The sequence below is a fragment of the Mesoplodon bidens genome, assembly GCF_964165515.1.
Source record: "Mesoplodon bidens genome assembly, chromosome: 14".
Classification (NCBI taxonomy): domain Eukaryota; kingdom Metazoa; phylum Chordata; class Mammalia; order Artiodactyla; family Ziphiidae; genus Mesoplodon; species Mesoplodon bidens.
In genome coordinates, this window is record NC_138170.1 from 18,206,312 (window position 1) to 18,231,018 (window position 24,707).

General features: G+C 52.6%; 1 protein-coding gene across 3 annotated transcripts; it reads right to left on the reverse strand.

The window, feature by feature from the left end:
* Positions 1 to 1,160: 1,160 nt before the first annotated feature.
* On the reverse strand, positions 1,161 to 24,707 carry CHST10 (carbohydrate sulfotransferase 10). Of its 3 annotated transcripts, none has more exons than XM_081254944.1 (7): positions 24,506 to 24,707; positions 22,538 to 22,607; positions 13,559 to 13,690; positions 9,054 to 9,145; positions 7,251 to 7,485; positions 4,716 to 5,004; positions 1,161 to 3,045 (listed from the first exon to the last, which is right to left on the reverse strand). In XM_081254944.1, the coding sequence occupies exons 3-7, from the start codon at positions 13,656 to 13,658 to the stop codon at positions 2,508 to 2,510; spliced, it is 1,254 nt and encodes a 417-aa protein (XP_081111070.1). In that variant the 5' UTR covers positions 13,659 to 13,690; positions 22,538 to 22,607; positions 24,506 to 24,707; the 3' UTR covers positions 1,161 to 2,507. The 3 variants fall into 3 exon arrangements, with proteins under 3 accessions (XP_081111070.1, XP_081111072.1, XP_081111071.1); XM_081254946.1 differs by having other exon boundaries at positions 4,716 to 4,821; positions 24,506 to 24,703; XM_081254945.1 differs by lacking the exons at positions 13,559 to 13,690; positions 22,538 to 22,607; positions 24,506 to 24,707 and adding an exon at positions 8,357 to 8,495 and having other exon boundaries at positions 9,054 to 9,142.

Genomic DNA, 24,707 nt, shown 5'->3' on the forward strand with positions numbered 1-24,707 from the left:
ATGTATAGCCCTCTGGTCTCCAAAAATTTATGTTAACTGTGCTTTGACTTCTAATGGGCAGAATAGCTCTCGGAGTTTTCTGAGAGGCTGTTCCCGGGTTATAATCCTCAATTTGTCTCAAATAAAATTTTCCATTTCTTTCTTAGATCGACTGATTTAATCTTTCATCAGCAGTACCTAGAACAATTTAAATTTCATCAAAGAGGTGGCAAGGCTCTTTGTCCAAAGTTTGTCTGCATCTTGATCGTTTTCCCCTTCTCGTCCCGCTTTCTGCTGTTACCTGCTTCCAGTTAAATGGGCTAAGCTGGGGTTGAGTGGGGAAGTGGGGGTGGGGTGTGGTGAGGGGTACAGTGTGAGCAGACAGGAAACCAACATCCACAGTAACTCTCTGGGACCCTGTCCCCGGTCAGCGGTTCTTTCTCCCAGGACCCCTCCCCGCACCCCTCCCCAAACAGAGCCACCTGGGCCCCTGGCATGTGGGGATCTGCCATCTCTGTGTGCACTCAGCCGCTAGGGAAACCAAATCTCGCCTTGGCTCTGGGCATTTCACTGTTGACAGTTTCCAACATAAGACCCATGAAACTAAAATGTGTGCGAAGAAATCCAGTAAGAGAAAAGCGATCTACGACACAAGCCTATTAAGTCAACCTAATATTATTAAACTTCCAAATTCAGGAACTGCCCTCCCTGCCTTAAGACCGCTTCTTGGAGGCAGAGTTGCTTCTTCTGTTTCTTTTTGAATCAGGCTGATGCTTCTTCTGAGTGCTCACCTGCACACTCCCTGCGGGGTCGCCCTTTCTAGCTGCCATCTCCTCCTCCCCCTGCCCCGCCAGGTGTCTCCCCTGGGAATGAGCTTCGTTCCACCCCACAGAGACACTCCTGCATCAGGTGCAGAATGATTTCAACAAGACTCTGCTAAAACAGGATAGAAGAATGACTGATCCTGCAGCCTCTGCGTGTCAGCAGAGAGTGACGGGCCACCACGCAGGCTGCCCCTCCGCCGGCGTGGCGGGCGGGCACACGAGCCCCGCTCCTCCACTGCCGGCTCGCCCGCAGCCATCACGCAGGCCTGCGTGCCCCTCACCGTCACCAGGCCTCGGGGACGTTGCGTCCACGCAGCACCTGCCCTGGAACCGCGGCCCACGTCAGGTTGGCACGTGTTTTGTTTTGGCTTTTAATTTCATGTTACTTTCACATTTACAAACTCAGGAAGCCACACTGAGAAAAGGACGGTGGAGGCCGCCTGGCGGAAAAGCTGGGCTCCTGGGCCCTGTGCAGCCTGAGCGCTTGGGACTCTTCGCAGGGAAACTCTCCCGTACCTCGAGGGGCCTCGCTGTCGGACGGCACCTGCAATGGTAGCCGTGGCCTGCTCTTCAGTGCCTGGAAGGTGTGTTAACTGCGGCTGCCTCGGCCCAGGAGTTTATTGCTGGTGAACTTGATTATCCAACTTACAGTCCAGGATGACGGCGTCATCAGAAATGGGTCCAGTGGTGCACATTTTGCTGAGACAAAAGGTGACTGAAATGTGTAAGCTGCACTGACTGGGCAATACTGGCATGTTGCCCGTGTTTGCCTTTGGCCCCCAGGAGGGCCTGGCCTTGGGGGAGACAGGTGGATACCCGCCCCCGCCCCACCCCGTGCCCATCCACGCGGGACCATCAGAGACAAGAGGCAGACAGTCATCAGGGCGGACGTATCCAAGCCCAGGGCAGCCTGAGCTCCAGCACCCGGCCAGCTCTGCATCTTCCCAGGCTCCCTTTAAGGTCCCCAGAGATGTTCCCTTTCTCAGGTGGGAAAAGTGTACACTCCCCTCACTTTCCAAAACTGGATCTCTTGGGCTGAATGAGATGATCACTTGGCAGGCAGAGGTCTGGAAATCTGGCCCAGCAGCATACAGGCATGTGTTCTGAAGAGATGGACCTCCGGAGAGTGCCCTCGAGGCATCCCTGAACTCAGGAACCAAACGGTCCTGGAAAGAAGGGTCTGCCTCTGTGATTACAGTGGCGCCAAGATGAAACCCAGAGGTGTAATTACTCAGATATGACCCATCTCGGCCCCTGGGATGGGTGCAGACCACTGGCTCTTCCATCTCTCCTGAAAGCGCTGGGTGCCATGTCTACAATCCCCTGGGGACAGGCATGACCGCCCCACCGTCTGGGGGAGCTGCAGGCGTCTGACAACCGAGGGAGGTGACTCGAGGCTGTATGATTTTGCCTCCCGTCTGTTCGACTGCAAATGTTTAGTCTCCTTCCCTGCTGCGGAGAGCAAAGGCCTGATGGCACTGGGGCTGGGGTGGGGGAGGGGGGCAGGGCCCGCCGTGCACCGTCCGTCCAAACTAGGTCATAACGGCCAGGGTCCAGCTTCGCTGGCCAAGGCGCACCCAGGTCCATGGGAACTGAGGAGTGTTCAGGGGGAGTGTGACAGAGCCAAGTGTCATTTCTGTGCCCAGATCTCCACCTGGTTAGCCTCTGGTCTAACAAAGATACTTGAACTCACAGTCCTACACATTAGTTTAGCAAAAAATCTGGCTTCTGATACCCAAAGAGTTTAAAGTCCCCTTCAAAACGTGCATAGAGGCGCCGGATGTCTCGTTTGCTGATGCCCAGAAAGTAGCGCTCGACTTTGGTTCTGTTGTACGCGGTGATGCCCGGGGGGATGGTGGGGTAAGACACCAGGTGGTCGATGCCAGCCTCCTTCAAGATGTATGGGGCGTCGTCCTCCAGGGTCTCGTGGTGACCGATGATGCTGTACTTGATCTCGCAGGGTGCGCACAGTTCCACGTATGTCACCCAGTGGATGATGTGGTCCCCAAACTGAAGGTCCAGCCACCTATGGTTCGGATCACCCAGGTAGCGCACAAAGTCCTCAAACTGGATGCCCCTGGTCTCCGTTCGGTTCCTCCTGTACTTCCTGATGATGCCAGGGGCAATCTCGTGCCTGTACCAAGGCTCAAAGCGGGGGTTGTGAACAAACTTATCCTTAAACGCAGAAATCAGTCTCTCGAAGGGATCTCTTACGATAAAAAACTTGAAGTATGTCTTCAAGCTAAGGGAAAAAAATGAAGATGAAGAAGTTAACCTGATGCTGCTGGTGGTGCTGGCTGTGGGTTGTGAGGAAGAGTGAAGCGTGATGGCTAGAGCAGTGGCAGCCACCAGGCTGAGCCCTGTGCCAAGTGCACTGCATGTGGCTCTTACTTAATCCACACAGCCACCCTTGGAAGCAGATCCTGTTATGGACCCATTTTACAGGTTGAGGAAATGGAGGCTCAGAGACCTTAACTGTCCAAGACCACAGTACTCATCACCCACGGGGCTGCTGTGAAGACATCTATTTAACCCATGTTTTGTTTCACTTGAGTAGTTTGAAACTTCAGGAACGTTTGAAAGTTTTGTTCCTGTGCAGAAAACTGTTAAGGGCAGGAACCCTGACTGAGTTAGGAACAGCCGAGGCCTGAGAATGACTCTAAGGGTACATCTTTAAAAACTCAACTCAAGGGCTTCCCTGGTGGCGCAGTGGTTGAGGGTCCGCCCGCCGATGCAGGGGACGCGGGTTTGTGCCCTGGTCTGGGAGGAACCCACATGCCGCGGAGCGGCTGGGCCCGTAAGCCATGGCTGCTGGGCCTGCACGTCCGGAGCCTGTGCTCCGCAACGGGAGAGGCCACGGCTGTGAGAGGCCTGCGTACTGCAGGAAAAAAAAAAAAAAAAAAAAAAAACTGAATTCAAAATTTCCAGGGGAAGGAAAATGGGGGGCAGAGTAGGGGCGGGGAAGAGGAAAGCCAGAGTGAGGCTCGTCTCCAGCTGGCGGAAGGGGGTCTGGGGGAGCTGCCAGTGGGAGTGGTGGCGGTGTAGGGGTACCCCCGTGAAGGGCCTGTACTGACAGCGATGATGACACTGCTGTGATTCCGTGCGCTCACCCAGGCCAGAGACCCTCTCAGCGCTGCAGGTCTCAGCGTGTCTACTCTCACAAAAGCCCCGCAGGATCGCTGCTGAGGGGGGTGACAGGACCGCCCTCCCCCAGGAGGGTCTCTGACCCGGCATTTGACACCTGCCTTCTAAGGCTGTACACGTTGGCAAGAGTGAGTAACCAACACCGGAAGCAACGAAAATCAAGTAGCTGAAAAGCAAGGGAGGTCAAATGTCATTCGGTGCCCTGACACTGACTAGCGTATTATGTACCTGTTCCTTTTAAACCTTGTTCTACGGGGCCACATCACAGCTGTCAAGACAACTGTCCGATCAGCTAAGGAATTTTCCCTCCTTGTGGTTGGTGAGGCCTGTCTCTCTCCACCTCTGCTGGGTCCAGCCGATCCCGCCGCCCCCCAGGGGCAGCTGCTGCGAAGGCAGGCATAACCCCTTGGGAGAAAATGAAAAATGAAGTGGGGCTTCCCTGCAACCCAAATCCCTTTCTTATGAAATGAAGGTCACGTTCAGTAAGAAATCCATAAAACTTAACAAAATCAGAGCAGAACAAAAACGACCACTCATTTCTATAAGACAGTTACGCAACCTTCATTTTAATGGCTGCATGAAGGTTAGGGTGGAGAAGACATTCAGAGCTTCTCACAGAGACGTGAATTTAAACGCGCTGAATGCTGGGCGTAGGCCCGGCTGCCTCTCACCAACACAAACCAGTAGCTCTTGGAGCCATCTGGGAAACACGGCAAGTACAGAGCAGAGCCTGGGCGTTTTATCAGTATCCCCCTCCCCTGCTCCTACCGCTTCTGAATTTCTGCATCGCTGAAGGAAGAGAGACGCGGGAGGCCGTTCTTCTCGTGGTCATGCACCACGCTTTCAGGGATCTCTTCGATGGAAGGAAAGGCTCCTGGGAGGCAAACAGGGAGAGGGCGTGTTGGGGATGCTGCCTTTAAAGACAGATGCCCGTCTCGAAGCCCAGGCCCGTGTTCCCCATGGGCCATCCCAGTATCCACGTTTAGGTCTTTGAATTTCAACTGCGTCTGTGGGCAGGATGAGAGTGAAGAAAAGCTTCTGGTGATCCACAGGCCATCTGGAGGAAACAGACGAGTTAGGAGGAGGGCGAGGGAGGGAGCAACGGCTACAGCAACGAGCACCTAAATCGGGTTCGATCTGCCACAAAAGAAAGATCAGTGCCTGCTAGCAGAATGCCCAAAACCTGCAATACTGACTCTGCTCTGGAACTGGGGGAAACTGCCAGAGAACTGGGACCATGAAACCCACAGCTAGCAGAAATAAAGACACAGAGGTAGAGACCAAATGTATGGACACCAAGGGGGAAAGCGGGGGTGGGTGGATTAACTGGGAGACTGGGATTGACATACAGACACTATTGATACTAGGTATAAAATAGGTAACTAATGAGAACCTACTGTATAGCACAGGGAACTCTACTCAATGCTCTGTGGTGACCTAACTGGGAAGGAAATCCAAAAAAGAGGGGATACATGTATACGTACAGCTAATTCATTTTGCTGTACAGAAGAAACTAACACAACATTGTAAAGCAACTGTACTCCAGTAAAAATTAATTAAAAACAAAACAAAACAACAACACACTGCTGATCCACGCCCGCAGCCCCAGCTCGGGCCCGTCACTCCCAGCGTGACATCGCCCAGGCCTAAGAGGTTCCTAGGTAACCTCACAGCATCCCAGACTGGCAGCGGCCAAGATGTTTGGTGCTGGACACGTCAGGCTGATGCTGTGCGAGTGATGTGATATACTCAAAGCACGGCTCAGAGGAGGACACGGAGTGTCTGAGGACAAGGCAGGGCAGGGCCGAGAGCCACAGCTCCTGGTCCAGGCTGCAGAGTGGAACCCGGGGGGCCCATCCTAGGGTTGGAGGGTTGGGCAGGTGCTTCTCTCTTGTCTCAACTTAGACAAATGGAAATAAAGCATCGTTGTGCTGGGGTGCTACCCAAGCCTCTGCAACCCTTCATGTGCATCTCTGTGTTAACCTTGCCATGTTAAACTCAGAGTCTGGCAGGGAAGGATCTCTGCTGGGCCATCTAAGCAGTGATCACAGCCTCCACAGAATATTTAAGCCCCGATCCAGAACCCTGTGCTAATAAGTACAGTGGATGGATGGCTATAAAACAAGCAAGATGCACATCTGCTCTCAAGGGGCCAACAGAAGAGCCAGCTCTATGGATCTGCAGCTGGACCTGCTCTGGTACCTGTCGCCATGCAGGTGCATCTACGGACAGCTGAAGGCAGCCCCGGGACTGTCCTTTTCCTATCATATGGCCTGACGAACTGCTCCCGCTTCTATCCTGCCCTCATCAACGGGTTCTTCTTCTTCGAAGTCTGATGCGTCACACAGTGGTAGCAAATCTGTAAGACTTTTGTACATTTGTTGTTTTAAATCTGATCTGTAAGCTCATTCTCCGATGTCAAAAATCCAACATACTGCCTGATTACTCAAGAAGTGCACTGATTATAAGCAGAAGACGAGGCGGGTGTCTCCCTTTTCTTCCCCAACGAACCAGGGAAGAGGCTGAATGACACCCAACTCTGACACCACCTCTGAGAGCAGCGGCAGGCCTGGGGGGCTACGGGACGGAGAGCCCAGGGCCGTGTCCCATGGGGCTCCGAGGTCTGATTCCTGATCCAGGAGTCACACAGCTGTCTACTGGAACTATGTTTCTTTTGAAGCTGAATTTAAGACAGAGCCCATAATTACCTTGGGTCAATTCAGAGTAACTGGAGTTTAAACAAACACAGTGTCTGAAAAGAGTGGTGAGGAATCAAAGCCTGTGGTGCATGAGGGCACTCTCCAATGATCTAATTTGTTCCCGAGTAAACACCAGATTTCCTGAAGCAGGCGGATTAAACCTCCGAATACGGATGCTCAGTGTAAGGTGGGGACGACTGCAGGCGGGGAGGCCCCCAGACCCACCAGTGTCTGGGTGTGGGTCCTTCTCAGCACAGGAGGGCAGCTGTGAGGACAGCTGCTGGATGGCCCAGTCAGTGTGGAGCCCTGACCTCCCAGGACAGAGTGAGTGACTCGTGTAGAATCAACTCAGGGACTGTGAAGAGAAGCCACGGGATCCACCGGGCAGGCAGAGACAGGGGAGCCAGGAGGCCCTGGCCGTGGGTGTGCAGCACCGCGGTGAACCCCGCCAACTTCTAAGGTGGACACAAACAGGAGAAACGCCAGCACGCTGTCTGTGGGTCACCGGCCCTTCGGGGGCTCCTCTCTCGGCCGCCCTCACCCCGGCCCACGCCCGGGCCCCGGCCGCCCTCCCCGCAGACCCTAAGGCCCAGCGAGGACGCACCATTCAGCACGATCAGCACTTTCTTCCACTGGGTGTTGCCCACCTTGGGCGTCTGGCAGAAGAGGATCTCGTGCTTGTCACAGACGAATATCCGGTCGAGGACGAACTTGGAGACGGCGGCGTGGGAGAGGTTCCTCAGGGCGTCCTCCCTGCACACGTTTCTGACGAGCTCCAGGCGTTGCATATAGACCAAGGGTTGAACGAGCCGCCCTCCCGGCAGCATCTTCCCGGTCAGCTGCAGGGAATGGAGACAAAACGGGCACAAGGGCTTCATTAGCAGAACGGGGCGTGCCGGGCATTAACTCACAGAGGCCGGAGCCTGGGGGTTGTCCCCACAGAAGCAGCAGGACGGAGGGCGTGAGTCACCGCTGTGGCCCGGGGTCCAGGCTGCTTGGATGTGCTGGACCACAGTGCAGCCAGAGACGGCTGACCCTGTCTCCTCATCCTCAGCCTGGACAAGCCGCGGGGGCGGGTGGGCTGTCTGCCTGTTGCTGTGCTGATGGCACCATGGCCCATGGCTTCCTGGCAACGGCAGGATATACTCCACTCAGCGATTTGAGGGAAGGCCAGCTTCTGCCCCCTGGCTCTCCCTCCATGTAACCTGAGTGTAAGTATGTGGACTGTACCTAAGAACCCGCTGTCTACACAGACGGTGGCTGTTTTGAAGATAACCTGGTACATTGGTGTATCTGGTTTATTAATTTAAGAAAACACCTTAGGTCATTCAGTGTGGGTTTTAAAAAAGCAGGAACCATTATTCCACTTCCTCAGAGCTGAGCACACAATTATGTTTCTCTGACATGTGGCTTCAGGTGAGGAGAGGAGCTCTGCCTGGCAGTCAGGTCAGTGGTACCAGTGGTTTAGCTGCTGTGAGCAGGTGATGGAGCCCATCAGCACTGGTTCTGCTCTAAGGAGTCACGAGACCAGGTGAGAAGATCCATGTGAACTGTGGGGTGAAGGCTGTGATGCCAGAAACCCAGGTGTGTGCTGTCTAGACTTTGCTGGATTCTCTCTGTTGACCCTTACGTGCAGCTCATGGGCAGGACTGTCCCTTCTCTGGGTTTAATGCTGGGCTGATAAACATCTTTAGAGCTGGCTCTCCTCACCTCATTTCTTCCTGCACGAGGGCAACCTGAACCTTCCATCCAGACCCGGCACAGGGGCCAGCAGGGGGAGAAGGGGGTCTCAGGAGTGCACCCCTCACCTTGGCTGGGGGACGATTAGGAATTTACGTGCAAAAGGAGCCTGGGGAGAAATTGGAGTCAGAGTGTCAGGGAAGGTGAGCACGGGGTGAAGGTCAGCGGCCCTGGGCTCTGCTGCTAACTCCCCCGTGACCCTGGATGATTAGCCTTTTTCCTACCCTCAGATTTCTCATCCACACCGCCCGGAGGCTGGACTAGCTGCCCCGTAACTCTATAAAGTTCCAGGATTCCCAGGATTCGGGGGCGGAGATCTTCCCCCCCCCCCCCACTCGCCCAACATCCCCAATCCACCCATCACAAAGCTCATTCTTGGCTGGGCGGGAACTCAACACAGTCAGCACTCCAGGGCACCCATGATGCACAAGGTCCACTGACCGTGACCCCCCCAGCCAGACACTAAAAACAAGCGGAAAGGTGCAGAAGCAGCGACCCTGAAGCCGAGCATGACAGTAAGTGGAAACCAGCTGATGAGGGCAGGGAGGGAGGGGAGGCTGTTCCCCGTGACGGGGGACCCGCTGGGGCCGGAGGGGTGAGCAGGTGAGAGGGAGACGCCGGGGAAGAACGGGCAGAGGGGTCAGTGCCACGGCCTGGCTGTGCCCACCTTCAGCTCCTCAGGGAAGTGCGTCTCTCTCAGCGACCTCCCCGCGTCGGGCGCGGCCGTCAGGAACAGAAGCTCCTGCTTGGCGCTGTAGGCTAGGAGACATAGAGAGGTTAAAACGTCTTCCCATGGAGGGGCACACACTCCGATCAGTGCCACAGCCCAGAGGCCCCAGGAAGAGACCCGCACAAACACACCCAAGTGATAGCTGACAAGGCGCAAAAGCAATGCGGTTGGGGAGCAACTGGATGCCCCCAGGCAAAGAAGGAGCCTTTCCCTAAACCTCACCCTTTATTCGAGATTAGCACTTAGATGTGAAACAAAAAACTATAAAACTTCTTAAAGAGCATAGGAGTACATCTTTGGAAAAACTGATAAACTGAATCTCATCAAAATTTAAAACCTTTACTCGGCAAAGACCCTATGACGAGGATGGCAAGAGAAGCTACAGACTGGGAGAAACTATCTGCAAACCACACGTCTGACCAAGGACTGGCATATCTAGAATATGTAAAGAGCTCTTAAATCTCAACAGTAAAAAAAAAACCCGCAAACAATCCCATTAGAAAATGAGCAAAAACAGGAACAGACATTTCACCAAAGAGGATCTAGAGGTGGAAAAGGAACATATGAGAAGATGTTTAAAGTCATTAATCATCAGGCAAATGCAAATTAAGACCACAGTGAGATATCACTGCACACCTATCAAAATGCTTAAAACAAAAACAGTGAAAACTCCAAATGCTAGTGAGGAGGCAGAAAAAGGAATCACTAATACATGGTTGGTGGGAATATAAAATGGTACAGCAGCTCTCAGAAACTCTAGAAGAAGCAGTTTCTTCAAAAATTAAGCATTCAACTACAATATGACCCAGCAATTGCATTCCTGGGCATTTATCCCAGAGAAATGAAAAATTATGTCACAAAAACCTATACACGAATGTTCACAGCAGTTTTATTTATAATAGCCCCAAACTGAAACAACTCAGCTATCCTTCAACAGGTGAATGGTTAATCAAACACTGGTACATCCATACCATGGAATACTACTCAGCACTAAAAAGGAACAAACTATTGATAAACACAATGAATTGGATGCATCTCCAGGTGACCATGTTGAATTTAAAAGGCCGATCCCCAAAGGTCGTATACCATATATAACATTCTTGAAAGGACAAAATGATGGAGAGGAGAACAGATTAGTGGTTGTCAAGGGGGGAGGGGGCAGGGGTGGGGAGTGGGAGGTGGGTGTGGCTACAGAAGGGCAACTGGAGGGATCCTGGTGGTGATGGAGATGTTGTGCATCGTGACTGCATCCTTGTCAATCAATACCCTTCTTGTGACTCTGCACTGTGGTTTTGCAACATGTTACACTGGGGCAAAAGAGTAAAGGGTACGTCGGACTCTCTTGTACAACTGCACGTGACTGTACAACGACCTCAAAATTTAAAGTTTAGGGCTTCCCTGGTGGTGCAGTGGTTGAGAGTCCGCCTGCTGATGCAGGGGACACGGGTTTGTGCCCCAGTCCGGGAGGATCCCACATGCCGCAGAGCGGCTGGGCCCGTGAGCCATGGCTGCTGGGCCTGTGCGTCCGGAGCCTGTGCTCCGCAATGGGAGAGGCCACGGCAGTGAGAGGCCCGCGTACCGCAAAAAAAAAAAAACAGGTAGGTGAGAATTGGATGCTGGAACAGAACCCACTTCCCAGGGGACAGAGCTGGAAGGAGCTGCCCATGGACACTGAGGGCACCCAGCTCCCTGAACACTGAGGCCATGGATTTGCTGCCCGCTTTACAGGGATGGAACTTCCCCACACAGGACACCACTGTGTGTTAGTTACTTCCTTGTGATGACAGTTCACAGTGTGCTTCTGGTTCAAAAGCAAAAACACTGAACGCGAGTAAAATAAATTCCAACACATAAGGAAGTCTCTCACGGCCACACATTTACCAACCTCCCTCAGTTTCCTGTAAGAGCCCGAGATCCACTGGGGGTGAGCTGCCTCTCAAGACAGGGGACCTGAGGCCTGAGCCACAGTGCTCCAGGGGGCTGAGGCCTGAACTTCTGGGGGGCCCGCTCCCTGCTCAGTCACCCAGGCCAGCAAGACGCCATGCATCTGAGCTGGCTTCCTGCACCCGAACCCAGCCAGCAGACACCCACCTTCATGATCGCAGCCAGGGACTTGGGGACAATTAGATAAGATCTGTGTGGTCGAGAAAGGCTGGGTTATGTTTGAGCCCAACAACAAAGGGTTAGGGTTAGGGTTTGGGGTTAGGGGTTAGGGTTTGGGTCCTCATTCTCAGTCCACAGCATGACATGGGCCTGTATCCCCACTGAAGACCGGCTCCTCCATGCTGCCCGAGGGGGAAAGGGGAGCTGGCCGGTGAGCTCTGGCTCTCACGTTCCCTCCAGGAGCGGCCCGCCACTGCGCTCCCACGCACGGACCCCAGCAACTATGCGGGACACCCAAGGGCACAAGGACCACCATGCGCCTCCTGAGGCTGGAGCCACTGGTGAGACCCTGGTGAGAGCCCCCAGGGCAGCAGCAGACCTTGTCTGCAGTTTCAACATCCTAAGGCCTCTCAGCCTCCTCTGTAGGGTCACCTTCCACCCACTTACTTTCTGCTCCCCTTCCCCGAACCTCCTCAAGCTTCTACACTTTTCTGAAAACACTCAGCATAAAACCTGCCCCTTCACAGCAGCGACACCTCGTTTATCAGATGCCCCTGAGACACGAGGTGCTCTTCAGAGGCCTTACTGCTAGATCATATTCAAACTCAGAGGCACACGTCTTATTTAATTATTTTGGGTGGAATATAAAATATATTACATACACTCCTCATTTTTAAATAAACCACAAACAATTCAACCTCACGGCTCGCCTTTCAAGTGCCTCCCTTACCAGGAGGTGACATTAAAAGAATCATGAGTGAAATGTGTAGACTTAGTGACACCATTTCATGTTCTCTGCAGCTTTGCTTCTTGTGTAGGTTCCCAGCCACGTTCCCACTGGTGGTCCTCACCTGGGGCCCCCGCCTAGAGATTCTGCCCCCTGGTCTCTGCTGGGCCTGGGCAGCAGGAGGTATACACAGTCCCCATGGGATTTTAAAGTGCCCTGGGGACAAGAACCACTGCTCTGACTCTTAACAAGGGGTCTCCACTATCGGTGACATTAACTGGTGGGGGGAGCAGCCCCGCAGCAAATGGCTGGGCTGAGATCCGCAGCTCAAATTCCAACAACCTTCCCAGACGTGGCCTGTGCCGTCCTGACAGCGGCCCTGGTCCCCAGTGTGACCGTGATTAGCCGTGATACCCCGTGATGCTCTTGGCCACCCCAGATGCCTGCAGCTGTGACTCCACCTTCCCCAGGCTGTGAAAGCCTCTCAGGCTCCTGGAAGATGAGGGTAGGATTGAGATGACAGCCAGTTGGGCCCCTATAACGTTACTGACCTGAAATTGCGGAGCTGAGAACCCCCCTGGGGGCTTATTTCAGCGCCTCCCTCTTCTGCCTGCAGATCTGCCTTCCAACCTTGCCCCTCTACAGGGAGGATGGAAGCAGGGGGTGTGGGGCATTGGGCAGCCTCAGCACAGCTGGGGACACCCCCAGGGTCTCTCCAGGATGAGCAGGGCCCGGAGCCCGCTGGCCACACAAACGGCACAGGCTGTGCAGCCCCTGGGCGTAAATCAGCAAAAGACTGGTGTGATCCTTTTCTACTTCCCTTCCTCAAGGGCCACCGCCTGCAGGCGGACATGCCAAGCCTCGTGCAGGATAAGGATGCCGTGCGCTTCCTCCCCATCAGGGTGGTGGTGCCAGGCCACTCTAAGGCCGCTCACGAGCCTTTTCAACATCTCCCATGCGCCTTGCCTCATGCTGCCCCTGAAGGAGTGGCCTCAGGGTTCAAGATGACCGTCCCCGCAGCTCCTCACTCATGCCCAGCACCTCACAGGTCACTCACAGGGCCTCACAGGTCGGGCTGGGAGCTGTTAGAGCAGGGAGCACGCCCATTCCACAGAAAAAATACTAAGGCCCCGGTAAGCAAAGGGCAAGGGCACGAACCAGACGTAGCTCTTCTGAGGCTGGGCTGCGTGCTCTTAATATGTCCTCATCTGAGCGCCTACATCAGGTCAAGGGGAGTTAAAAAAAATCCTCGAGGACAACCCAACACACATATATTTAGACCACCTTCCTTCCGGGGCGCTGAAGGTGACCTTCAAACACGTGGCCACCAGCAGGCAGCATCACCGGGCACATACGCAGCATCTCTCAACGACACCAAGCAAGGCTGGTCCCCAAACCCACAGGCTGCAAGGGGAAGGACCCCTTCATCCCCGCCCACCTCCTCTCCTGAACCCTCTGCAACATCAAGGATTTGGACGCCGTGACCTCCAAGTCCCTTCTGGGTCAGAGTCACTTGATTCCGTGTCACCACTCATCCAAGCAGGTACCTGGGAACAGTACCACAGCAAGGTCTGAATTCGCCAAAATCCATTCCGTGAGGAGGTGTACCTACCATCAGGGTCCTTAAAGGTCAGTGTGATGAACTTGCTGGCCACCATGAACATGAAAATCACCCAAAAGCATGTGGCCAACAGAAGCCACTGGTGGTGCATGTTGTCAAATGTCAGCCATTCAGTGATTCTTCCTGGAAAACACAAGCAAAATGGCCCTGCTGCTTACAAATAAATCAATTAAACAGAAGGTAATAAAAGAATGGGCAATTTCAGTTAATAGCCTCAATACAAATATTTCTGAAATTTTTTCTATTGATACCAAGGGTGTTTTGACTTATTATTTAACTTAACATCATATTTTTAATTAATAGCAACTTATCAAGTTGATAATTAAATAAAATTTAAAACACTTTACCAGAAAGTAGCCATTTCTATTTGATCTTGGAACACGTGATAGGACTTCACTTCTGCAGATGTGCCTGTTCACTCTTTCTGGCCCAGGCTACTGTGTCCCTGGCATCTGGCACCTGCCAGGGCCTGGAAGCCGGGGCACGAGGGGGCCTGCCGAGGGCCGGACCTTTGGGTAATCCTCAGAGGGCAGACGCCATCCTGATGCGATTCCAAGCAGGCTGGGTTTAAAATCCTGACTCGCTGACAAGCTGCGGCCACACCCACTGAGCTTAGAGAATCTCTGAAACCCAAGAAACAACCCCGGAGCGTCCCGGCTCCGCCCACTTGCCCGCCAGAGCCTGCGCGGAACCTCGGGGGTGGGCGTTTCTCAGGCTATCGCTGCCCGGGAGTGACGCGGGGCACCTGGGTCCTCAGCGGGTCACACGGTTACACTCTGCTGCAGGGGACACAGAAGAACCGGAAGTTGCACTCGATTCTTTGCAAGAGAGACAAAAAAAGTGCTTCGTGTCACCTTTAACACGGGGCTTCCTGAAGCCAAACCAAGCCACTTGGAGAGAGAGACCATGCTGGGCTGGGTTGGTGTCCGCGGGCTGTTGGGCCCGTCCATCACCCCCGGGCAGCAGGGAGCTGGTCTGTTGCACGTGCGCTGACGGCAGACAGTTTCGGAGCCTGAGTGCACCTGGTGGACAGGGCTCACGAGGGCCCGGGCGTCGGCCTTCCTCCTGCCTCAACGACAGATCCTTGCCTCTGAGGCCCTCACTGCGACCTGGATTCCCTCCCGCAAGGGGTGCTCCGCCTGCGATGGGGAGCTCCGCCCGCAGTCCAGCCCACACCTGCACCTGCATTCTCAGGTCTCCACGCAGCAGGCGCACCATGTTTCCCGGGGTCACCTGGTAGGGCTGCCACATTAAACATGAAAACACAGGGTGCCCCGTGAAGTTCGAATTTCAGGTAAGCAAATCATTTTTTAGTACTTGGTATAACTATGTCCCCAGTACTGCGTGGGACACATTTATACTTTAAAAAGCTATTTGCTGTTTCTCTGAATTCCCAGTTTACCTGGGTGTCCTACATTTTATCTGGCAACACTACCCAGTGAGGGGAACACGGCTCCCGCTCTAACTGCCCGAAGCAGCTGGCCTGTCTCTGCAGTCTCCCTGTCCCCTTCTGCCACGCCTCGTCTGGGGCCACGTAGCACAAAGCAGAGCCCTGGAGTGCCCCACCGCTCGCTAGCTCTGAGACTCAGCAAGTCACCTACCCTCCCTAAGCTGTGGCTTTCAGTCCCTGAGACAAGGCCCTCCCCCCTCCAGGATGGTCACGAGGATTCAATGAGAGACTGCACCAAAAGGACCACCTGGCCTGGAGCAGACCCTCTATAAACAGAAATTGGTCGGTCCCTCGGCACCCTTGGTGACTTTCCTATTTAACTGACACATACCTAGAAATGAACCTAACAGTGTGAACTGCCCAAGAGGAGAAGAAAAGAAAGGCCAGATCCTCAGCCCAGCCAACTAGCTTTTCTCTTCTAGAGACAAGGGAGGCACAGATGGCCCAGAGGGCACAGGGTCCCTCAGGGCTGAGTCCGCTGAGCTGGGCCCTCCGAGACGGGGACACTTGGTGGGGTCCATCCTCACCAGTCACTGAGGAAGCCCGGCTTCAGGCCTTTTCTAACAGAGGGTTGGAGGGACCAGTGTGGGCTGGAGAGTGGGTAAAGAGAAAGCGGACAAGCACCAGGCGGGTGGTACACAACGTGCCCAGAGGCATCTGTGTCTGTGCACCAGTTCTCGGGAAGATAGAGGCTAAGGAAGAGGCCCCGGTGCTGAGTGGCCCGGGGCTTGTGATTCACACTGTGCGGTGGAGGCACTGGGGTCTGTCCCCCACCCCCCAACAGACACCTTACGCTGCAGGGCAGGGCACAGAAGAGCCCCGGGCACTGGCACTCAGCTTCCCCCCCACCCCACCCCCTACCTCACGGAGCTGGTTCACCTCCAAATAAAGGTAGGAAGACAAAGGATAAACAGCCTGACATGAAAAGGCGGCTCCCGCCATCTGCCCTCCGGGAAGCCAGGTGGCTTAGGGGCAGGATTTCTACCTCTGGGCTGCTTGGAAAGTGAGACCTGCACTGTCTTGAAGCTCCGCCTGCATTCCTAACCTTGGGTTTTCATTTAAAGTCAGAAGCAACAGCTACTTTCACCCGGAAGCGGGGGTGGGGCAGGGGCAGGATTTGGTCCCTTCCTCTCCGTGTTGGTGTCTGGGGGTTAGTCACAGAACAGCTCTCTGGGCCCCTACTAGATTAGGACAGAGCAGCCGCCTGCATACCCACCAGTGTGCTGGGCGGCCCCTGTGAGACAGACGCTGCCAAAGCACCTCGACTGCAACGTACAATTGATCAGCCCGCTGCTTCTTCCAGATGGCAATTTTATTTCCAAAAAGTTCCACTTCTCAAGTGACTTCTGCTAAACTCCTACTGCACTAAAACATCCAGAGAGCCCTCTCCCCTTCCAAGCCTGGCCACGGCATCGGGATCAGGAGAGGGGGGCTTCTGCAAGGCACCCACCCGCCTCTCACCCTCTTCACGGCCCGCCTGGGCCGGGCAGGGATGGTGCCCAGGACACGTGGGGATTGTGATGGGGCTGCAGATTTGGGAAGCTCCGCGTGCATAAACCCCAGCCCCTGCCAAAAGCTCTTGGGAAGCAGAGTATACGGCTAGCGCTTAGAGTGCAGACCAGACTCAGGCCTGCCAATGACGCCGGTGCCCTGCTGTGGTCCCAGCCCAGGCCACACAGCCTGTGGTGGTCACTGTGGGGGGCCTGCGCTCAGGTAGCAGGGGGTGGGGAGTGGGTGGAGTGCTCTCCCAGCCACTGGGCCCCGGAGGGAATTCGCTGGCGGTCCAGTGGTTAGGACTCCGCGCTTTCATTGCCGGGGTCCGGGGTTCAATCCCTGGTCGAGGAACTAAGATCCCGCAAGCCATGCAGTGCAGCCAAACCAACCAACCAACCAACCAACCAACCAACCAACCAACCAACCAACCAACCACTGGGCCCCTGTAAACGCCAGGCAGGGCCTGCCCGCCTGCTGCATAGCACAAGGCAGGCTCAGCCCTCCCTGCTGGCCACCCTGATTTGCCCTCCATCCTCACCTAGTTTCACTTCCTTCCCGGCACCCACCACAGCCTGAATCTTCTGCTTCCCCTGGTGGCATGTGAGCTCGTGCTGGAGCACCCCGGCCAGCACAGTGCCCAGCACACCACAAGATGACCTTCGCTATTGCTGGATGACGACATCAACCAAGAAACTACCGGGAAGACTTAGGAGAGCTGGCAGGTGCTTTAGAAGACACCTGGCTCAACCCTCCACCCCAAGGTCCAAACTCTCTGAAGTATGAGGCCCCCCCGTTCAACCTCAAAATATTTCTCCAGTCTCCACGTGAGTGCTTATGTATTTAACATGCGTTAACTGAGACTAGAAAACAACCCAAAGCCACTAGGACCACACTATACTTGAAAATAAAATTGTATTTTATAACTCACACACTCACATGCATTTGAATAGACATACAACTACTGTTCTATGTCTAAAACCTACTTACTGACCAGGGGATAAAGAAATAATGCTGCAGTCCAAAAAATTTTTTTTCTAAATTTTAAATAAAACAACACTGAAAGGCGGTAAGCCAATTACACAGCTCCAAAGTATCAAGATACATCAGTAAACAAAAAAGGGCAAGTTGCAGAATCGAATGTATGATCCTATTAGTTAAAAAGAATTATATATATATACATGTGAACGTATGTGATTATATATACACGCAAACACACATACATGTGTGTGATGCACAGAATAAAATCTTGAGGATGAGTGGAGTCATTTTTTACTTCGTACAATTCTGTATTTTAAAAACATTATTGCAATAAGCATATATCCATTTTATAATAAAAACCAATAAAATACAGAAAATACCACCTACATATGCGGACCCAGGTGTTTTTATTTCTGCTGTTTAATTTTTTTCCTACCTGACTACCACCAACAGCAGTTTCCTTACCACTTTGTAAAATGGGGCAAAGGATGGTAAATACTTTTCCAGCCAGGAAAGGATGTGGTGAATGGACAGGCAATATGTATCTGAGTGTTTAGGAAATACATCTCTGTCTTCACTAGTTAGTTTTTAATTCAGTTTTAAAAACGATTTAATATTTAAAACATAGGATAATATAACAAATACTTGTTTTCAGATGCTCAGTTCTAATAGTTCTGCTGTACGTACTTGAGTCTTTTAAAGGAAATAAAGGGTTACAAATGAGCTGGAGCCCCTGCCTGGCCTGCTCCCCTCCCTCCCCAGACACCCTCCATCTGGGTGATGACACTTCCACTACATCAAATACGGCTCCTCTCACAGAAGCAGCAGGGGTTTGGGAGGCTGGTCGTCCCAGCCCAGATGAAGGCAGGGCGGACTGGGGAGAGGGGAGGCGAGTTTCCCCCGGGCTGCGAGGAAACACTGCATTACTTATTATGTTTTTCAGGGGGGCACATGCGGTGGCACAGCCGGGTGGAGAGATGGACCGTTTTTAAGCACTTAACTTTTTTTTTTCGTGGTCTATAATGAGGAAATTCACAAATCATACACAAACTCAAGTGAAGAAGCTGTCAAGGTAAAAGCTGGTTAAACATTTAGACGAACCAGGACTTGCTCTCCAAGTCCCATGCTGACCAGAACCAGTGAGACTGAAGCCCGGGCCCCCGCCACATGCCCCACCCCTCAGGGCCACTACCTCTACACTTACGACATCCCCCCTGCCCCCCCAACACGTGCACCTGCATACATTCTGAAGGACACACTAGCCGAGCAACGATCATTTACCAAGCTCATCACGAAAAGGTGTCCTCATTCATCCCACAAAACAGGTGCAGGGACACAGCAGCGAGCCCCAAAGCACCCCCCAACACGCACACACACGCCCCTTGTCCTGTGGAGCTGGCAGGCTGCTGGGGGGACCCGCAGCCACCACAGACTCTACCTAAGATGTGAGATGAGGCAGAGGACGCGGTGCCGTGAGAGGAAAGCACAAGGGCCGTGACCTGACAGACGGAGGGCGGGGGCGGCACAGAGACCTACAGGTGAGGGGAGGAGACCCAGGCGCAGGCAGGAGCTTCCAGAGCTCGCCCAGAGAGGAGCCCCGGCAGACATGGTCAGACAAGGCTGGGCCCTGGGGAGCAGTCGCCTTGTGGGTGAGCGGGGATGGGGTGCGGTGATCTGACTTACATCTTGGAACTATTCCTCTGGCAGCAGAGTCAGAGGTGTCAGGCACAGCGATCCGCTCAGCCACGCCCCAGCCCCAGGGTCACTTCCACAGGCCGCAGGTGGTGTTCCTAAATGCCCCCCATCACATCACCCTCTCGGTCTCTGAAAACCAGCCAATGAACCAGTAAGAGCCACAGGACCTGACGGGCTAGGCTTTGATGAATCCTACGGGGGGGGTGTGTCCACTTGGCCAGGCAGCGTTTCTGCTCTGCGATCATCTGCTAAGGTGTCCGACCTTATGTTTAGGGCAGTGGCTCCCAGTCCTGGCTGTGTATTGGAACCACCTGGGAAGCTTCTGAAAACTACAGCAACACCCTGGGCCCCAAGAACACCTGAGCAGAGACAATGCAAACCTGTGGAGGAGGAGCTAGGCAAACCTGTGAGGCTGAATCTGGGCGAGTTTGAAAAGCTCTGCTCAGGATGCCAGTGAGCGGCCAGGCTGAGCTGCTTGCTGGTCCAGCCCCCAGGCCTCCTCAGCTTTTACTGCCCCCGCTGCCCCCTGGGGAACTCATTAAAATGCAGATTCTAGGCCTTTTAGCGTAACAGCTGTCTTCCTACCACCTCTTTACTGTATGAGAAGGAAAACCGGTAGCAAAAGGGTGTCTGTCAACTGAGACTGTCTACTGAGGATCTGAATTACCTGTGCTCTGAATAAACAGCGTAAAGAGGCCTGATTAGAATAAAGACCTCCATCACTGTTCCCATTTACTCTCCTTTCCAGCCCTCCCATCTATAGGTAACCAGCCCCTGTAGAATTTTGGGCTGACCTTGGAAAACTCAGGAAAATTTGCCCCATTTTTTTTAAACAAAAAGAAAGTCATTCCAAACTCCTGTAGCCCCAGCTCCTCCCGGCCTGCCCCGCCATCTGCCATCTGCAGTGTTTCCTTGAGCACACGAATTCCCCACGGGTCTGCCTCCTGTCCATGGGCAACAGCCTTGAGGCTCACTGTTTCCGTCTGCAGAGAGTCTGGGGCCTGACACCCACGGTCCTCCCTCCTCGGCTCTGGAAGGGCCACTGCTCTCCCTGCACCAGGTGACAAACAGCCTTTAAAGAGCCTATCATTTTCTGTAATTAACTCTCCCTTGCTCAAGGAGCCAAGAAAACTCCCAACGTGCCTCTTGCAGCTAACAGGGGTGAACCTGAGCGTGCACCCTGACCGTTTGCAGAGCTTCCCTACTCCTGATCATTACGTGGCATTTGCACCTGTCAAGATATTGGGCTCTGAAACTAAGCCAGAAGTTTGGCTCTTTGAAAACCCACAAGGCAGAAGCGGTGGTTAAAGAACTGACGGACATATGGGGAAAGCAGGGTCAGGTATGCAGGAAGACCACTAACCATGCAAGAAATCCTAAGCTGCTTCTCTCTCTCCAAACTGTAAGGAAGACAGCACACATGTGACATGTTTGTAATGACTAACAGTGACTCTGGTACTATTACCAACTTTTGGTGCAAATTTGGCCTCCCTTGCACTTTCAAAAAGATGCTTTTTGAAAGCATCCATTTTGCTCAGCTGCCAGTGGCTTTTCCCCCGTGTTCGAGTTGTTACCCAAAAGCACAATCCCTGAATTTGTGCAGAAGAGTTTGACTCCCACCTGCCTAGTTCCACTTGTTTTTCTCCTAGTTCTGCTTCTACTGTGCACATTCACTCCTCCTGTGGTAAAGAAGTCCATTTAACTGTTTCAAACAGAGTTAAAAATTTTTTAAAAGCAATTGTCCTAGACCTGGTCTAGTGTGCACACAACCACACAGATAAATTCACAACCATGGTGCAAAGGAAATACAGCAAAAAATAGAACGAGATATATGACACAGCGCCATTTACGTAAATTAAAAACGCAGGCACTGAAACCAAAAATACACGTTCTACAAAAACACAAAGAAAGAAAAGGATGACCTTTCCAGTGATTTCTTATGTGGGTGGACGAGAGGAAATGAGACTGAGGAATGGGAATTAAAAAGGCATCCACAAGTAAACAAAACAAGGGGCCCTGCGGACATCAGGGATGGTAACCGAGGAGTTAACCTCCGTTCAACTCCCTGAATGTGAAGGACACAGAGGGACAGACAACTAGACAGAGAAAGGACAGGGGATTTAAAACACAAAAAAACAGCTTTTCCCCAAATGTTATTCATCCGTTCAGCCATATTTACCAAGGGCTTATTCTGAGCCAGGAGCTGTTCCTGGTTCTGGGGATACAGCAACCTACCCACCCTGCTCTCATGGTGCTTGCTTCTAATAGAGGCAGACAGGCCATAAACAGATAGCGCCATTAACGCCTAGGATCACACCAGGCAGGCGCTAATAACACAGAAGGATAAGGGAGGAAGGGGCACCTCGGAGGAGATGATGTTGAGAAGATGCTCAAACAGAGGGAGGGGACTCATCACGCGGCCCCTGGCAAAGAGCTTGGTCCCAGCATCCCCAAAGCAGCAAGGAGGCTGGCATCTCCTGTGCAGAGTGAGCAGGACTGCGGGGGAGTGGCCCAGATGAAGAGTCTTGTCAAGGGCCCTTTTACTGAGTTGGAAACTCCTGGACCCCCGCCCCCCCATCACCCATGTACCCCAGGGAAAGGATCACCTGCCCAGTGTTCAGTTTTTAAAACATTCATTCAAAACCTATCCAGACACCAAAGGAAACTTCACGAAAAGAATCTGGTCATGCACAAGGACCCGGTAACCCTGGGAGGACAGACAGGGAGAAGGCAAACAAGAGACAGCGGAGGCTGGAGCAGCGGGGACCCTCCAACACCAGCCCTTTCGATTTTGAACTAAAATGTGTTCCCTAATCAACAAAATTAATAAATCACCACTTAAGAAAATAAAATGCTGCACATGAATTTATAAAATATATAAAGTCTTATTACAATCGCTGTGAGCTTTAAATTCAGAGTAAGGGTTTCTCTCAATTTAAGTTCAGAAATTTCCTTTGTCTACTTGGCCACTGTCATTACAATTTACCAACTCAGGATGACCGCTCATCCTTTAGTGACCAAAATGGAAACCCACCCCTCGCTCTAGCCAGCTGGGGAATGAACTGGAGGTGAAGACAGATTCTCAGGAGTGATGATGACGAACAGCAAACACGTCTTCGGGGGTCGCTGCAAGCCAGGCACTGCACTCGGCAGGTACCCAGCTCACCTAACACCCTGCCTAAGCAGGTGCTCCTATTATGATCAGGGTTAAGAAAACATTTCTAAGAATCCGTGTACATACTCCTGTTTACGAGTTGAAGCTTCCGGAAATCTCCATATGAGCAAGAAAGGAGAATGCTATGTGACATGGATCTCAGATAACTAGTGAGGTGTCCACAACCTCCCTTCCGTACCTTCTTAGGCCTGGTCCACATTTCCTTGCAGTATCTGCTTTGCCTTGGAGGTTCCTGGCTCCTCCTGTCTCTGTACAGGACGATTAAAAAAACAAATAAGCACCATTAAAGGTTATGAGACCAACTTACTGAACACAACTTGCTTTATACTTGAGAAACAGTTAACCACTTTGATTTTTCAAGTATGTTTTGCACGCCAGGTCTCTTACAGTGGGGGGTTATCTTTGGATGGCTTGGCAGATGAATAAATATTCTAAACGTACCAAAAGAGCTAGCTGTTTAAAAGATTCTTCCCTGTCACTTAGTATGAAAAAATGAAATTTTTTTGGAGCAAAAATAATCAGATCCTATTATACCTGTTTTGTATGTTTGATATTGTGTAAAGGATTCCTGTATAAGATGATCAAATCTTTCAATGCAAAATGTTCACGGGGTTTTGTATTTCTTCAAGCTTTAACACCCTGGTAAATTCTAGCCAAACGTCATACCGTGAATGAATAACTGGAAACAAGCCAAACTCATGGAATTAGAGAGATAACAGATTTAATAGAGTTACCTGGCAAAATAAACATCCAACTCATTTAAAACACAATAGAGCCCGAGCTGCCTGGGATGCTTGGAGCAGTCTAGCTACGCTTCCCTTTACTCTTATGAACTCAATATTAAAAGGAAAAGCAATTTCATGTTACAAAGACAGAAAGATTAAGATGCAGATTCTTCCAGACCTGTAACAGGACAAAACACTCTCTTGGCTTCTATGATCTCTCAGGTCCTGCATTCACCTCTCTCCCCCGTTTCTATTCTACTGTATAACCTCAAGCATTTGAAAAATGATCTGAATATAACTGCAAATTGCCCAGGATAGTAACTAATTCTTCCCTTTCTTTGTTCAGTTTTGCAAGAACTCCAGTTTCCATTCCAGGGAAGGAGAGAATTTTTCTCTTAGGTATTTCTTGGAGACTCCATCCTTGAGGGTCAAAAGCAAAGATGGGAAGATTTTTCTTTCCATCTTGAAATTCCCATTTGGACCCAAGATGGACTTTGCCCTAATTATAATGGGAAAAAAGAGAGAAGACCATTTCCCTCTTCGTGTCTCTTCCTCTTAACCCAGTCAATGAAAAGAATGAATAAGCCTGGAGCTAAAGGGAGCTGCCTGGTTTTAAGAATACCTGAGACATTTCTCACTCTGGCAGTGAAAACTGACCAATAACCAACTCTTTACGGTCCAAGGTCCCAGACTTGGGGTGTTTGAGACAAAAAACCCCTTTATGACAGTCCTGCCGCTCAGCTAACCAGAACCTGACTGCGCTGCTTTGCACTCAGTGCCCGGCCCTTTCCTGCCTTTTGCAGACGTGGAAAATAACAAGGCAGCTTTTGGAAGATCTGGTTCATCTTCCCAGCCAGAAGTGCAGAAATTTATGCCTCCACCTCCAACTTCTGACAGGCCTCTCTTTTGTCCAAATCTGAGCTGAGGGCACCCGGAGCCTACCTGGCAGGACACACGCATTTCCAACCATCCTTTCCCCTCCCACTCGCCAGAGACGTGCTTAATTGTGCACTTAGGGAAGCTGCACATGGTCCTTCTTCCCCGGCCTCTCTCTTCCTCTGTCTGCCTGCTCCCTGCACCCAAGTGGAACATTTTCTTTCTCTTTCCGCCTCCAATTACAAATGCAAATTCTCAGGCAAGGATGAAAGAAGTAAAGTATGGATCACCGAGTATCAATGATGCCACGATCACAGCATCCCCAGCAAGGACGACGCCTCATTGCATAATTAACGTGATGAAGGTTCTCCTCTTTAACCCCACGAACTAGGGAGGCCCTCAAGTCGCCAAAACACACTGGGATGTCGCTAGCAAAGAGAAGCCGGTTTTCCCCCCGTTTTCCCGTCCACCCGGGGTGTTGTGGGAGTCGGGGTCCGGGAGTATGTGACGCTCACCCCCCCGCCCCCGCCCTTCCCCGAGCTCACCCTCCGTGGAGCCGGAGCCTGTCGCGGTCCTCGGGCCCTTCCGCGGCCCCAGGGGCGAAGCTCGGCTCGGGCCTCGCGGGCCTGGGGGCAAGGCGCGCGGGGGCCCGGCGTCCGGGGAGCGCTGGAAGCCCGCCCGCCCGGAGGCCTCGGCGCCGCCGCCCACCCGGCCCGGGATGTGGCGGCGGCGGCGGCGGCGGCGCCG